This window comes from Triturus cristatus, chromosome 4_1 (genome assembly GCF_964204655.1).
Source record: "Triturus cristatus chromosome 4_1, aTriCri1.1, whole genome shotgun sequence".
In the NCBI taxonomy this organism is placed as follows: domain Eukaryota; kingdom Metazoa; phylum Chordata; class Amphibia; order Caudata; family Salamandridae; genus Triturus; species Triturus cristatus.
Window position 1 is genome coordinate 818,014,753 of NC_140585.1, and position 16,711 is coordinate 818,031,463.

Consider the following 16,711-nt stretch of genomic DNA (forward strand, 5'->3'; position numbering starts at 1 on the left):
TGTCTTGCCAGTAACCACTTCCAAATTGCATGTGCCTCCTGGGACAGAATTCTGGACCTGGTGCCTCCCTGCTTGTTCAGATAAAGCAATGTCGTGGTGTTGTCTGTTTGAATCAAGAGGGAGTTGGATCGAAGAGACGGGAAGAAGGAATTGAGGGCTAGCTGGACGGCCCTCAGTTCCAGTAAGTTGAAATGATATCCCCTCTCCGTGTCCGACCATAGCCCTTGCACTTGAAGGTGACCCATATGAGCCCCCAACCCTGCAGGGAGGCATCCGTCACTATGGTCTGAGTCGGAGTCTCTTGATGGAAGGGAACACCTTTCATTAGATGCGGCCTCGTTGTCCACCACCAGATGGAGTCCCTGGCAGACTGGGGAAGAGTAATCCGATCCTCCCAACTGCCTGATGCTTGCACCCATTGGTCTTCTAGAGCCTGCTGCAGGGGATGCATGTGCAATCGGGCATTGGGGACGATGAAAATGCAGGAAGCCATGGACCCCAGGAGAGAGGACACTTGTCTGACCGTCGGGTGGAAAAACCGTAGGAGTTCTTGGCATTTCATCCTGATCGATGAAAATCTCTCCGCCGAAGGACACACGCTTGCCTCCACGGTGTTTAGCGACGATCCTAGGTAGTGAATGTTCTGAGTCGGGTTGAGAATCGAATTTTTGAAATTGACTCGTAGGCCCAGTTTGTTCAGAATCTGGAGACTGTAGGAGAGATGCAAATGAAGTAGGGCTGGAGTGGAACTCTTCAGAAGCCAGTTGTCCAGATATGGATAAATAAATATTCTTCGCCTGCAAAGAAAAGCCGCCACCACTGCCATGCACTTTGAAAAAGTCCTTGGGGATGACTTGAGTCCGAATGGTAGAACTCGGAACTGATAATGGCGCCGAGCAACCTGAAAACGGAGAACCTTCCGATGTTTTCTGGACACTGGAATGTGAAAATAGGCGCCCTGCAGATCTATGGAGCGCATCTAGTCTCCTTGATGTAAATGAGGAAAGATCTGGTGCAGAGCAAGCATCCGAAACTTTTCTTTGCGGATATTTTTGTTCAAGATGCGTAGGTCCAGAATTGGTCTGTACTCCACTGAAGGACCTCTTTTTTCGACCAGGAAATATCAAGAGTATATCCCCTGGCGCCTCTGATGAACAGGAACATACTCTATGGCTTTCTTTCGCAGAAGATTGTTTACTTCCTCGTGTAAAATAGGATGACACAAGCGGAGTCCACCACTCGGAGGAATCGATGGCGGTGGGGTCTTGAATCGTTGCAGATAACCATTCTTGACAATATTTAACTATTTAACACCCATTTGTCGTCGGTTATATGTGTCCACTCCTCCAGATGACCAGCGATACTTCCTCCTACCGGAGTGGACAACGTGTTTAGAGGAAGCACTCCCTCATTGCTTTTATGGTTGCTTTGAGGTAGAGGTCTGCTGCTTATTGTTTCCTCTTCCTGGTCTTCGTGGGTGAAAATGAGACCTCTGTTGCTGCTGAAGACCCTGAGAGGTTTGACCCCTCTGCTGAAATGGGCGTTTATCGTTGGAGCGAAAACGCCTGAGAAATTCTTTCTTCTTCTCCAGCCCCACAGCTTTCACTGTGTCCAATTCCGCTTTCATCTTCGCCATTTCATCGTCTGCATGCGGACCGAAGAGAGAAGACCCATTGAATGGTAGATTGGTAATCTTCCGCTGTACCTCAGGCTTGAGGCCAGTCAACCGTAGCCATGCAGAACACCTTGAACAGATACCATGGGAGTACCCATGGGCAGCCAGATCAGCCGAATTAGCGGAAGCACTAATAATCTGATTTGCCACAAGACCTCCTTCTTGCAGTATTTCCCGAAAATCTTGCTGATCTTCTTTAGGGAGTTTGTCTGCAAAACGCCCAAAGAATCCCACAATGATCTACCATATCTCCCCAGCAGAGCGGAGGCACTGGCGACTTGCATGAAAGATGTTGATGTGTTGCACATCTTTCTACCCATAGAGTCCATCAATTTGCTGTCCCTATCTGGAGGTGCCGAGGAGGAAGACAGAAGAGTGCGTCTTCCTAGCCGCTGCCACAATGATGAAATCTGGAGGAGGATAAGAGCGAAGAAATAGTGGATCTTGATCAGGAGCATTGTATTTCTTTGCTGTCCAGGAGGGCACCGAACCCAGTGTAGCTGGTGTCAGAAAAGTCTGCGTAGCAAGCTCGATAATGCCAGGGACAAGAGGCAGTAAAGGCCTGACTGAAGAAAGGTGATGGAGAGTCTCAAAAATCACCGAAGAAGAAACAGTAGGTACTGACATAGTAATGTTTAGCTTACTCGCTCCTCTACAGAGTACCTCATTGAAGGTGATGAGATCATCAATTGGAGACACTTGATGGAGGTGTGGAAGTGAAAGTTGGAGAGTAATCTCTCCTCGAGGATCTGGTAGAAGAAGAAGACCAGGTGGGAGACCTCTGGCGCCTTCTCTTCGGTGAAGAGTGATAAGAGTGAGATCAGTCCCTTGAACGGACATGACGGGAACGCGGAGAGCGCGATCTTCGTGGACTTCTTCTTCTAGAAGACACCACCGTTGGCGATCTTGACCTTCGTGGTGATCTCTGTGGAGTCTCAGTACGTGACGGAGATCTTGGCAGGCGTGAAGGAGAGTAGGTACGGGAATAGTCCGAACCCGGGCTACTGAGGACTTTAGACTTTTTACGCCGATGCTCTTTGCCAATCACCGAAGAGCCCTCCAGGAAAATATGGAGTCCTGGGGACGAAGAGGTCCTTGAGGGCAAACGAAATGCAGCTTTACCCTCCTCCGAGGCAGCAGCAGGCTCTTTTCCCTCGATGTCGATGTCCTCGACGTCGACGTATGCATCTCCTTTGACGTCAACCCATGCTTCTCTCCCGACGTGGGGCGATGCGTGGCAGGAGTTAAAGACCTCGCTGTCCTCAACGGCGATCCCACCTTCTTCAAAGAGGAACTCGACGTCGAACGTCTATGGCATCGTGGTGATCTCGACGGCGAGTGCTCTCACCTCCTCGACGTCAACTTCAATGCTCTCGACGTCGACTGGTCTCAAGGTCTCTTCGCCGTCGGCAAACTTCTCGACGTCGACCTGCGGTGTGGACACAGGGAATGCCTCGACGTCGATGGGTGTCTAGATGTCGATGGGTGCTTAGATATCGATTGACCCGCATCCTGAACATACATCGAGCCCGAGGTAGTCCGCTTCGACGTCGAAACCTTTCTCGACGACGTAGACTCACGCCGTCTCGACGTCGGAGACTGTGTAGGCCTTTTCTTCAACGGCAGTAACGTCGATGCTGAAGAGGCAGAATTATGCTGGCGTCGACGTTCCTGATGAGAGGAGGGCTCTTGACTCCCAAGGCCACTTTCCAACCGGGCTAATCCTCTCTCCAGCACAGCTTGAAGGCGAATCCTCTCTCTATCATGTAGAGTCCTCGCAGAAAACTTCTTGCAGTGATAACACAAGTCTATATTGTGACTAGAAGGAAGACAGGCGATACACACAGAATGTGGATCTGAAATGGCCATCTTCTTTCCACAGGCTGGACAATTGCGGAAAAGAGACGCCATTCTGACAGGAAAAGATGAAGAATTTCTGTCAGAAAATGAAGATAAACTTCAACCAGCACAGGAGAACCGCAAAAAAACAAGAAAAATAACAATTCCTGACAGAAAAGTCAGAAAACTGTCGAGTTCAAGCTCCAGGATCCTCACAAAAGGAGCCGAAAAAAAGAACTGACCTAACTGTCACCTGTGGGGCATGCTGGGAGCAGAGTGTTCCTTGAGGTTCTTAAAGGAAAAGTGCGTAGATGCTTGTAAGCCTTAAAGGCAAGGTGCCAGTTGTCTTTTCTGTACTAAGACAGTTATTCTTATGCAGCCTATGGGCCAAACTGCCTGCAATTACCTGTTCTTCCTTATTGTGGGAAAATAAAGGAGTCTTGTTTGAAACCATTATAGCGTATGGTCTCTATTACAAGCAGTCTTGAGAGACTTATTGTCATATAAGTAAAACTGATGTAATTTTGGCAGTTTGCCCTATTTGTTTTGGACTGCTTGATGGGTCTGCATATTTACATATATGGAGGTATGCATACATATGTAGGTGTATGGGGTTGAAAGTCGTTATCTACTTTATGTTCTGGGCATACACCTGTATATATATGTATGTATGTATGTATATATGTATGTATATATATATTTGAAGAAAAGTTTGCGCAAGCCTTCGAAGTTCGAGTGAATATATATATATATATACATATATATATACATACATATATATATATATATATAGATATATATATAGATATATATATATAGATATACATATATATATATATATTGCTATATGCTCCGGGATCCCGCATGTGGGCGGGGATAATTCACTGCTTATGACTATTGATGAGTATCCCCTGGAAGAGAATGCCCCTATGAACAGGTTTCACTGAGAGGGCACAAGGTGGGATTTGGGAATATTTATTGAAAACCGCAAGCGGAACAACATCTGCGTTGTCAACTGCAAATGACACAACACCATCTCTAGCAACTTTGCTTTGAGCAGCCAGTCATCTAGATAGGGAAACACAGGAATCCCTTACCTTTTGGGATGTATTGCCCCCACTGCCTTCCCCCTTGTGAAGACCCGAGGTATGGAAGTCAGATTGAGCAGATGTACCGCAAACTGATAATGCTGAGTCCCCACCATAAAACACCGATATTTCGGATGTGATTTCAGAATCGGATTGTGAAAATGCCCATCCTGTAAATCAATCGACACCATCCAGTCTTCATTCTCCAGCGCAAGAAGAACCTGTGCTATGGTCAACATTTTGAATTTCTCCTGTTTGAGGTAAAAATTTAAAATCCTAAGGTCGAGAATCGGCTGTACATGACCATCCTTTTTGGCAGTCAGGAATTACCGAACTCTTTTGAAGCAATGCTCGAACTTCCGGCTATAGAAACAGAAGGTGCTCTTCCGAGCAAAGGCCTTGTCGGGGAGGAAAAGGAGGCGTAACTTCTGGAAGGGTAGGGAATACTCATTCTCTACAATGCTCAAAACCCAGAGGTCTGTAGTGATAGTCCTCCAATGAGGTAGAAAATAGGTCATCCGTCCCCCATGTGGAAAGCATGCTTTAAGATGCATTACTGCAAAAATGGTTGGAGAGGCAGAAGATGAGAAGGAGACATGTTGTCGGGCAGAACCCTGAGGCGACCTCTGCCCCTTCCCCTGTAGGATTTCTACAGAGGATTTGTCTGCTGCTGTTATTGTTTCCCCCGAAAGGACAGGTTCTTAGAAAAGCCTCGAGACCTACAGAACTGTCTATTGTCCCTGGGATGGTCTGAAGACCTAAGGATCTTGCAGTTGCCTTGCTGCCCTAAAAACGTGCAGCGCAGAGTCCGCCTTGGCTCCAAACAAGAGAGACCCATCAAAGAGCAAGTACAGCAATGTAGCCTGAACATATGGCGAAAAACCTGATCGCCTAAACCAGGCATGCCTTCTCATAGCCACTGAAGACCCCATTGCCCTTGCTACAGAGTCTGCAGTGTCAAGCCCAGATTGAATTACTTGATGGGCAGCTGCCTGAGCATCCATCAAAAGCTCAGAAATGTGCCCCTGAATCTCTGTAGGCAATTTCGAGACAACCTCTTTAGCTAAATCCATGAGGGCATGAATGTAGCATCCCAAAAGACAAGTGGAATTTGTGGACTTTAAGGCCATACTTCCTGACGAAAAGATCTTCTTGGCCGACTGCTCCATTCTTTTAGATTCTTTATCAGCAGGAGTGGTTAAAAAATACCCTGCTGATCATTTAGGAGATCAAGAAGCCTAGGTTTTCTGGCGAAGGAAGGGAGGACAAAAAAGACGGATACCCAGGAGCCACTTTATAACTTCTAGCTACTGTCCTAGAGAATGCTGCAAAGGACATTGGCTTCTGCCAGACTTCCAAAATAGGCTGCATTAGAGGCTCACTGAAGGGCAACAATAGCTCCAATCCAGAAGCTGATGAATGGAGAACCTCAGTGAGGAAGTTAGACTTCAGTTCAGCTGAGGGAAGTGGTAACTGCAACAACTCCGCAGCTTTGCGAATTACCACATGATAGGAAGTTACCACAGGAGGTGGTAAACCTTTAGGTGACACCCATTCCCACTCAGGGGAGGTATCCAAACCACTTGCCTCTTGTAAGCCTTCAAACTCACGGTCAAGATCCACAATTTCCCCTTCTTCAGCTCCCTCATGCTCCTCTCAGGAGCATACTGTGGGTCTGGCGAGGGCCTGGGGGGCAATGGTGAGCTATATCTGCAAAAACACAAAGTGGATCACTGTCCAGCCTGCCGCAAAATGCACATATCTTTGGCCCAGAAGAAGGTTTTTGTAATATCAGCATTCAATAACACCAGACACATCATTACAAAGACATGAGCTGGCAGTCAGCGACCTTCTCCCAAAATCAGGATTTAGGAAACTGTTTTTATAGCTTCGGAGAACGACAGAAGAGTCATCTTGCTTTGTATGGAGCCAGAGAAGATGCTTCTGTGAATTGGACTTTTCTGTAAAAGTGTTTTATTCGGCAATTTATGAACAAAATCGGTACACACGTCAGTGTATTTGTAGCGCTAAACAAAATGCTATTGACCATCGTAGTTTTACTCACCAAAGTTTATCTGAAGTAGGGGTCACTGGATCAGCTGACTGTGGAATTTATGGACCCCACTGCTCCAACATTACCAACCAAAGTTTTTTTTTGCCTTTGACGTGAAGACCTCAAGATCCGACTCCATTCTGAGCCAGCCGAGACTCCTGGGGTACATATACAACTACACACAATGGAGCATTGTGTACCTCCACCTCCTAATAGGCACCCAAACTTCCTGAAGAAATGTCAGCTTCAAATTTTTAGCAAAGTCAACAATGACTTCAGAAGACTCTAATCACCATTACAAGCTGGTTTATTCAAATTAATTCAGTCAGAATTTGGCCATTCAAAGATATGAGTATTGGAAAGAAAATGGAGATGAGAGAAGCATTTGGAGAACAAACGTTTGGCAAATTTAAGGCAAATAAGCCTTATTTTGAACCTGAATTATTCCTAAAGAAATTATTTTTCTGACCAAAACAACCAGCAGATCCCTGTCTAGGATTTGTTAAGATAAAAGATCTCAAAAGATACCAAAAGTTAATTTGACTCTCTTAACAATTGGCAATCACAAATGAACATTTTTGATTTGGTTATAAATGAAATGGTCCTGAATGGAACAGTTAGTTCTACCCATTTCCCTCCTGAAGGTTTGGTCTAATGGGCATATGATTTTAATACCAGTAAGTGTTGTTTTCTTTCCAACATCCCACGCCCTAAAGCTAATTGCCCTGATCCGCGCTATAGCAAACATACACCTGTAATAGTTAGCACATTTAGTGTGGGCAAGCTGTGCCAATGCTGGTTAGCACATTCCAGTTTTTCGGCTGTGAAAGAACATTTATTCTCAATCAAAGAAAACATGTATTTTTCTGACTTCCTTCTGGAACTACATACCATTAGAAATAAATGATTCTTAGGAAAAGAAATGTATGTAATTTATAATGAATGGAATACTTAGAAAAAGAAGCTACAGAAAAAATTAGGCAGATAGATCAAGAAAACCTGCAAACAGTTTTTAAAGTTATTGATAATAGCATGCCTACACTTTCTAAGAGTGTACTCACTAAACAACATCCTGTCCTCAGCATTAGGTCACCTCAAATGAGACTTAGGTTTGTTACAACATGCCCAGGCTCATTTAAGAGCTATTACACAACAAAATTGGGCATTAGAAACACTCAGATCAGGTGTTATGACTTGGCAACTTCTAAACAAAACAGTAATTTTCGAGCCTTATAATTTGAACTTAAAAAAAAAAAAATACTAAATAAAATAGTCCACATACACTGCTGAGTACTGGACAGGTGGAAGAAGTACCATTTCAGTTATTGACCATCCAGTACATGGCTAATACACAGCATTTCCCTACCAGTTACAACTTTCCATTTTCATGATTGCCAGAATCATAACTTATTAGACTGGTTAAAAACAATGCACAATTCACATTGTTCCATTCATGAAAGTTTCCTTTTTCTTACATGTCCTTGAATGAAGCCGATCCTGTGTTTATCAGCACCTCCAGCTGTAGGATATTCCCTTCTATGTGATACCTTTTTCTTGCATGGAATGTGTAGTGCTTTGATGTCTGCGTTAATGTTGTGTTTTATTAGTTACTCCTGCTACATCTAACCCCATGCACCATGAAGTACTGTACAATCATTCCTATTTGATGCTACTTATTACTTAATAAGGTTTGAAATCAGATCAATTATAATTGATTACGTTTCTAAAACAATACAGCGTTGTGGAAGAACCTTGTATCCACCGCCTCAACATGGAATCAAAAACGCCCCTTGGCCTAGTACTAATATGAGAGGCATATGTATATTGACAAAATTAGCAAATTAGTTGCCATGTGACTACAAAATGAAGTCTCTGACTTCTGCAGCAGATACGTACAGTTTGCAAACAGCCAGAAATGCTTAGGAGATTAAGAGGCTGCAACACGCACAATTTCAAATTCATTTTGCTGATATAGTGCATATAATATTTAAATTGTCAACACCAACTGGCATTGTGCATCTTTTTAAGAACAATGGATCTGGTCTGGTGACTGGATTTAAAGCACTGTTTAGACTGATGCCATAATTTTTTCACTCGTTGTTATCCAATCTCTGTGGAGGAATTCTGACCATTCTACTGCTCATTGGTCGTTAACCATTCTACTGCTCCTCGATTGTGTTATTATCATCTTTATCCTGATCTGACGAGGTGATTCAAGCAGAAACACGCACAAGATTCTAAATTTACCACAGAGACTGTACAGTGAAGTGGAAGATTTTCAACTGACTATTTTTACGCTTTGGTTTTAACGTATATTTCTGTATAATTTTTAATTGGCATATTAAATATCATGACTCATCTGTTTTATCGCTAGCACTCATTCCTCTTAACTGATATAATGCTTTTCACATCTTCCAATGTTTTCATACTTGAAACATGCTAGGCTTAAGAAACAAATTAATACATAGCTTATTGCATGTCTTCTTGCTATTTTATTTAATGATGCTTTTTTTAACTTACATTTTGTATACTAATTTTATGCTTTATTTGTATATAACATATATTTTGAGGTTATTGAATTTTATATCTTCATGCTCCCTGAGCATGGATCTCCTTATCAATTAGATAAATTCCTACATATCTCTCAACCCATATGATGTCTTGATTCAGACATACAAGCCATGGATGGCGTAAAGACCACATGGTCCGACTCCAGTTTGAGCAATCTGAGACTCACTTTTTCTCTAATTTTTACAGACCCATCAACATGTCTGCATTGACGCAGGTGTTGTTTGTTCCTATCTTTCTAAGAACCCGTAAACGTGTCAAATCACTCAGACAATAACATTGATAAGACACATGATGCGACTTCAGTATGGAACAAGTTCCTTGCTATCTCTATTTCAAGGTAAAATAAGAATAATAACCAAAACAGTGTAGTCTGAACTGTCATATTTTTACCTTATTTGTTTATAAGAATGCATCCAAGACTAGCATCATAGTGCCCATTGGTTATGCCAGACATTCCTACGGTGATGTTGGAAATTCCATCTTAGATACGATTAATATAAAAGGGCAGCAACTTGGCCACTTATCAGGATATCTCCTTCACCATGGATATCCATGCAAGATACTGCCCAAGACAATCTTGACTACCAGAGATAATGCAATATTGTACTTTCTACTGAAAACTGATATTGAGCATCCAAGTCCAGGAGGAGAGGAGCTGATGCGAGTTGTGTTTACCCTTCGCAGGGTACTTGGCCTCCCTGACGTTTGACAATTGCAGCACTTTTCTCGAACAGATATGCAGTTCGCTGTTTCTACCTAGGAAACTCTAGAAGCAAGTTATACTACTCCATGCGCTCCTAGCATAGTGCACAGAAGGAGGTTTTAGGGTGTTAGTTTTTTAGATGACATTTTAAACATGGCTGAAATGTTCATTTTATGCTTATTTATTTGCAACATGCATTTGAGCTAATTTAATTATATTGTGAGGTTATTTTAGATGTGCTAAGCAATAGGGCAAATCTGTTTAAATAAAAATGCTTTTTAGTTGAAGTATGTCTTTTTAGTGCAGTTTGTGTATGTGTCATTGAGAAAAACAAAAAAAAGGTTTGACCCAATCACCACTGCGTCCCTGGATTTCTGTTTAGGGGCTTTTATTAACCCAAAAGCGTTGACACCACTTCAACTTTATATTGGGTGGGGTTCTCCGGGGCTACAAAAACCAATCTTTCACATTCAAGAGTTCGTGCATTGAACTAAGTTCACTCATGTCACCCGTTGATGTGAAAACAAACCTTGTAGAGCTGAACCAAAGACTCAGTCTACGCAACACCTTTTGCAAGCCATGCATTTACAGATCTTACCTTATCTTTCTATGATTTGTTCTCAAATCTCTTTTGCCCTCTTTCAATCTCTGCACTGGCTCACTGGTGAATTCTTCATTGTCATCTTCTTCCTCCTCATTCTCATTCTCTTCAACTATCGGCGTTATCTGCTCACCACTAATGTCTTCCTCCCAAACTAGCTTCCTCCTGACTGGGATGGCGGGATCATCTGCAAGATCCATTCCTCTAGCTTCTTTGTTCCTCTGCTCTTTTTCAGCAGATGCCCTTTTTTCAGCAGACACTGAAACATCAGACTTCAACCCTCTATGGGGTTTGGATGATGCCCTATGGACTCTAAAGAGCAAGAAACAAGAAATATGTCAAGTGATTTTGCCACTACCCATTGGGCATCCTTAAGGGGGATCATGACAGGCAATTACAGAAGAGCATTTAATGTACAACAAAAGTAAAATCCCACTGTTTGAAAGAAACCTACACTAATGTATACTGTTGAGTTTGTATTAAGAAAACAGAGAGGTGTTCTGTGACCTAAGTTTGTGCTTCTACTCCAGAAAGTAATTTGAGTGGTTAAAACATGGCTCAAAAACTCAAAAATTGATCAGCCTGATTCCAGAAAGATGACCTTCAGCTCTAAATGTACATCATGTCTTTGGTAAGTGAAAGAAAACAACTATGAGTTGTTAGATGGGAACATATACACATTTGGTAAGTGCCAGAATACAAATAGAGTGTAAGTAGGGTCATAGAATCAAAAGCAACATGTCTGCTTTATTCCCGCAAAATAATTTGACAAAGTACTTCTTGAGGTATTGTGAAAAAAAATCTTCAGCTGGAACACAGTCAAGAGATCATTATAAAGTGAGATAGCATATTAGCATCCTAAAATCAAACACCAGAAGACTTCAATACAAAACGTACAGCAATTACTGAATATTCAAGATGGTTAATAATTTGAACATATATTCACAATTTTGCTGTTGTTAAATCAAAAGAAACTTGTGATGCAGGAAACATAACATCTGCCTTTTTGTTACATATTGCTCGAGCAATAACCTTGCACTTTAGAGCAAATGGAAACACTCTGATCTAAGAATGACAAAGATGCTAATTTGTGCAGTACAGCCCTATAATTTTGGTCTTTTAAACCTTGAGACCCATAGGGCAAACATGCCCTCCATAAAGCCTTAAAGGAAATCCTGGGTAAACCCTTGGCCAAACCTTTTAACCATTTGGGGGCGATTAAAAAAGTTAGAGATTTGACCACCTAATAAAAACCTCAACTAACTAAAAAAATGAATGGACGATTTTTAGTATTAAATCTGTTTTTATTGAAAGAACACCATCAGAGATACAAAAGCATAGCGCCTACAACACAGCGTGCCGGCTTGCTACGGCTCAGGTATATCAGCAAGGCAAAATTCAAAGCAGACACTTCCAACTTAAACACAGCATGCCGCCTACAAGCCATCCGGGCCGGCCGCGTCTGAAAAAAAAGGGGGAGGGACATGAACTGTCAAGTAAAGTCATAAGCAGGCGAGCAAGGCACTCAGGATGCAATGAGTCCATGTCCCTGAAGAAATGACCCACTAAGGTCCGTAGGCTCTGGAAGGCGTTCCATGTTTAAACAATAAACTAAACTGAGAAATAATGTGGAAAGAAGTTCAAAAACCCCATCCAAACCCCATACCTTCTCCTCAGTGAGTTTTGAAGCAAGAAGATGCACGTGCGTCTACTCACGCGGCAGGGTCGTGGACCAGGGTCAAAATGGACTTGATAATTCTCGCCTCGGTACCTACTCTAACCAGGAACACACTCGGCAACTCTGGGCATTAAGCTTGCCTCATCTCTACAACGGCCCCCCACAGACGCCGGGGATGCCTGGTTTCACCTTGGAGATACCCAGAAAGGGACCATCTCACAGGGATAGCCAGGACGGGTTCCCCAGCGGTCCACAGCGCCGGGACGCCCCCGTTGGTGGGCAGCTGTGCGCTTTACAAGCTTACAACATTTACAACATTTACTCAAGGGCCTCGGTGCAACAGTGGGGTCCGCATGTCCAGAGGGAAGCAAAGGCTGACAGGGCACACTCTTATGGGGTGGTCGCAGTGGTATCTGGAACTAATTTCAGGATACAGAGGTATTGCAGGCAAGTCAGTTCACGAAATTCTGTGGAGGGAATAGTTAAACAAGCATTAAAAATGCAATAGGTCTCGCCTTTCAATAAGTTAAAGCCATTTGCTTTGCTATACAATACCATTAGCAAAGCAAATGGCTTTAACTTAATCAAATGCGAGACCTATTGCATTTTCAATGGTTGTTTATTAACTTATTTAATTTATCCTACATTCCCGTTTCTCCTTCCCGGTGTCCGTATAGTCGCCCCCCTCCCACCACCCTGTGTCTATGTCAATCTGGACCTAAAAGCGGCCAGCGCCGGCTGCTTATAGCACTTTTTAATGTCATCCTGTTACCCACCCCACAACCCACCCATTTGATTGCCAAAGCGAAAAGATAAACTAAAAGACCTACTGGTTTTGCCGATACTTGGTCTATTTAGTTTGGAAGTTTTTGAAAAGTTTGGGAGTCCCGTTTTCGGTTACTTCAGGGCACTAAATCTACAGTTCTTTTCTGTTCCCTTCAGTGTATGCCTGTTTAACGAGTTCTTTTTAGGAAAGAAGAGCGGAGGTCGGCGCACGTGGTCTAGCAAGACTGGTGCCCGAGAAGGCGATTAATTTAACAAATTGATCCAAATTCGTAGTAGAAGGCCCTCCTGCAATGGCAGAGCGAAACTTACAGGGTAGACATAGTAGAGAAATGGTGTCCTCTTGTGGCAGTTTAAACTCCATTCAAATAAGATATAAAATAGGGTATGTGCCTACGCCAAAGGAACTTACTTACATTACTAACTCCTTGCACAAGTCAAGAGAGCAATGCGTGTACATTTGAAAAAAGCGTAAACGTGCCTGTAGACCTAGATCATTCCCTTTGTGCCAAGGAACGAACAACAGGAAATCACAAACACTCCTCCCGAAAGGAGAAAACGGTGTCTACTAATCAGCAGAACGTGGCTTTTCAACAAGGACAGAACAGCCAAGGGGGCAAAGACGGGAGGTCTGCCTGATTATTTAGGAAAGATCTCTTCGAGTCCAAAAGCTACTCCGAAGGAGAGAGGGCAGAGCCCGTTGTTTGGTTTAATAAACTTTCAGTGCTCCGTCAGCGGAGCAAGATGAGCGCTATGGAACATAAAACGCACTTGAACCTCAAGACGTTTGTCAGCTTGGATATGGTTAGATGTTTTATAAAGCGCTGACATAACTTGTGAGGGTTTCAGAGCGCTGCATATATGTGACGCAACTCAAGTCACAGTGTACAATATCGCATACCATACGATAATACTTTATTTTGGCGGCAAAAAGCAGCCATAAAAGCACGATACAAAATATTTAAAACATTACCACATCCTTATTTGCACAGATAATAAAACAATTTTAAGTAAAAATATTAAAAATAGATAATAACAGACAAGTATATAAAAACTCATTGGTCCAATAACCAAGATTTATTTCTTATAGGACTGAAATTCAACAGCCTTGACAAACCCCTGGGGGTAGCATTATATAAAGCGGCCATGTGCAATTGGAGGTGATTAAAATTAGAATAGCATTGTGAGAAGTTGGCCTGATGTATGATGTCACCTTATATCAGTCCAAACAACCCTTATGGTGATTGGTTGTACAGTCAACCTTATAGACCAGCTATCCTAGTGGTAGCATGGACAAGAGCAGTCTTAGGCTAAACTCTGAATGGCATGTGAAGCCAGCTGTGATACCATATATAATCACTTGAATACCAAATGAAAGGACACCACAACAGATATATATATATAAAATAAAGTGTATTTATTCTAGTCAAACCCTCAGCACTCTTTATGATATTCGAGGTAAGTACAACACAGTCTTATTTAAGCATACATTAAGTCACACAGGTAAGTAATACAGTTAGGCCCTAGGGGCCACGCAAACCATATACTAAAGAAGTGCTTTAAGGACCACTGTCACGGAAATAGAATAGGTCTAGGCCTAGGGAATCGCTGGGGCTACACTACACTACCAACAGTTAGGAAGTGGGAGGCCCACGGGATTCAGGTGCAGAGTGGAAACATTCACGCGTAATGCGAATAGTCGATAGAAATAGTACAGTTCTGAAATAAGCAGTTTTAGGACACTTCTGGAGCAACTAGGAAGTCGCGACTCGGAAACTAGACCCTAGGATAGTCACTACCCTTGTGAGCACCGAAGTACCCAAGTTACCTAGCCCACGGGCTGCGGGTGCATAGGTGTGAACTTGCGTCGGGTTTCGTCGTGGACTTCTATGGATGCCTGAAGGAAAGTTGCTGACAGGCAGTCAGTGCAGAGTGTCCGGTGGATCCCAAGGCCGGGATCAAGAAGAAAGGGTACCTGCAAGCAGAAGGGACAGAGTCAAGGTCACTAGCCAGTGACCACGTGGAACCAGGAAGGAACCAGGCGAAGTCGTGAAGATTGCAGGCGAAGAGGTGAAGCTTGTCGCAGCAGCCACGGGTACCAGGAGACGTCAAGGACGACCAGGACCAGGAGGAGAGCTGTCCCACGAAGGCTCTTGCTGTCGGCGGCGTCGAAGTCGAACTAGGACTCACCAAGCCTTGGCAAGCGGAACCCACGAAGAATGGAGGACTTGCTTCTGGTGCAGACCAGGAAGGTCTGGGGTGCTTCTCTTTTGCAAAGAAGCGGGAGCCAGTCTGGAGGAGCCAAACCAGCAGTGAAGATTTAAAGGTGTGTCGTCGCAAAGGCCGCTAGCCAACGGGCAAGCAACCGGACAGACGCGGTAAGCAGGAAAATGCAGAAGGGCCACACGCAGGACTCGTGGAGTGTGGGGGGCTGATCTTCGGTGCAGATGGGGCTTGGGGTTGGGGCTTCTCAATCCCCGGTGCACAACTTCGAGGGTACCTCAGAAGCTGCGCTGGAAGATACTCGCCACTTTTCCCAGGTAGCCGGTCCCACGTCTCTCGTCGCCTCCACGGATCTCAGCTCGGCTGTGGATGTGGATCAGGGTCGGAGAAGTCTGGAAGTCAAGGCTCTGGTCGGGCTCTGCAGTCGGTCCCTCGTAGAACTTCAGCAAAGCAAAGGGTAAGTCTCTTGATGGTGCCTGTTTGCACAGGGTAGCCACTCCTTGGCCACAAGGGAGATTCTTCAGTCTTCTTCTTTCGTCGAATGTCGAAGGTCCAGAGTTTCTGTTCAAGTTGCAGGTTCAGGATAATCTAGTCTCCTGGGGCCCAGCTACCACACTTATACTAATCTGGGGGGCTGGGTTGCCTGCTAGGTCACGCCTTATGGGTGGGACCTGGGAGGGGGGTAGTTACACCCCCTTCCCTTTGTCCAGTTTCGCGCCAGGACTGGGGCTGGAGTGCCCCAGCACCGGTTTGAACTGGACTATGCATGGAGCACTTTGTGTGCCCCAGGCATGTCTCATTCCTTTCAGCCCTCCCTGCCCCAATAACTAAAGTCTGTCTGGGGAGGTGCTAGCACCTCCCCAAGCAGGAAACCTATTGTAGGCCTCCCTGGCTGGGAGGGCTCCCAGCAGCAGGAGGTCAGACTCGTGTCTGTGGCAGCAGCATCCATTTTGTGATGCTGAGGCTTTGGTGAGAGTTAAACAGCAAAGTAGGATTTTAACATGTCTCTCCCTCTAGAAGAGAGGAATAATATCCTCATCACCAGAAATGGGATGGGGGTATTATTCCAAAGTGTTAGACACCTTACACGACATGTTTTGATAAAGCCAAACCATAGTTACCATAACCGTTTAAGATTATAAGGCACTTTAAGAGTATATGGTAGGCTATATCATAGAACAGCTATAAGGACATGGTTCCGAAAGCTGCAGACAGGCTTAGCTCATGCTAGAGCACCATCTCACATTTTACCAAGCACTCTGCCTCCAGGATTGTTAAGGCCTGCCATAGGAGTGGCTGATAGGTACACATGTGTCTATATATAAGGGTAGATATAGGTATACTATATCTAAGCAAGGGGTGATTACACGACCTTGCCCCAGCTGAGTGATCAGCCAGTTGTGTCTGATTAGAAGGCCAGACCAGGGGTGGCATAATACATGCTGCAGCCCCTGGGAGGCCTAGGGTACACCTATGCCCTGGGTACCTAGGGTACAC

General features: G+C 44.1%; 1 protein-coding gene across 2 annotated transcripts in view; it reads right to left on the reverse strand.

Annotated features, from left to right (window-relative positions):
• The window catches only part of SAXO6 (stabilizer of axonemal microtubules 6), a 621,602-nt gene that overhangs the window by 305,279 nt on the left and 299,612 nt on the right, over positions 1–16,711 (reverse strand). For both annotated transcript variants that reach the window (XM_085653468.1, XM_085653467.1), the window contains one exon: positions 10,528–10,842. In XM_085653468.1, coding sequence (XP_085509594.1) covers positions 10,528–10,842 — 315 coding nt within the window. The remainder of the gene's footprint in view (positions 1–10,527; positions 10,843–16,711) is intronic.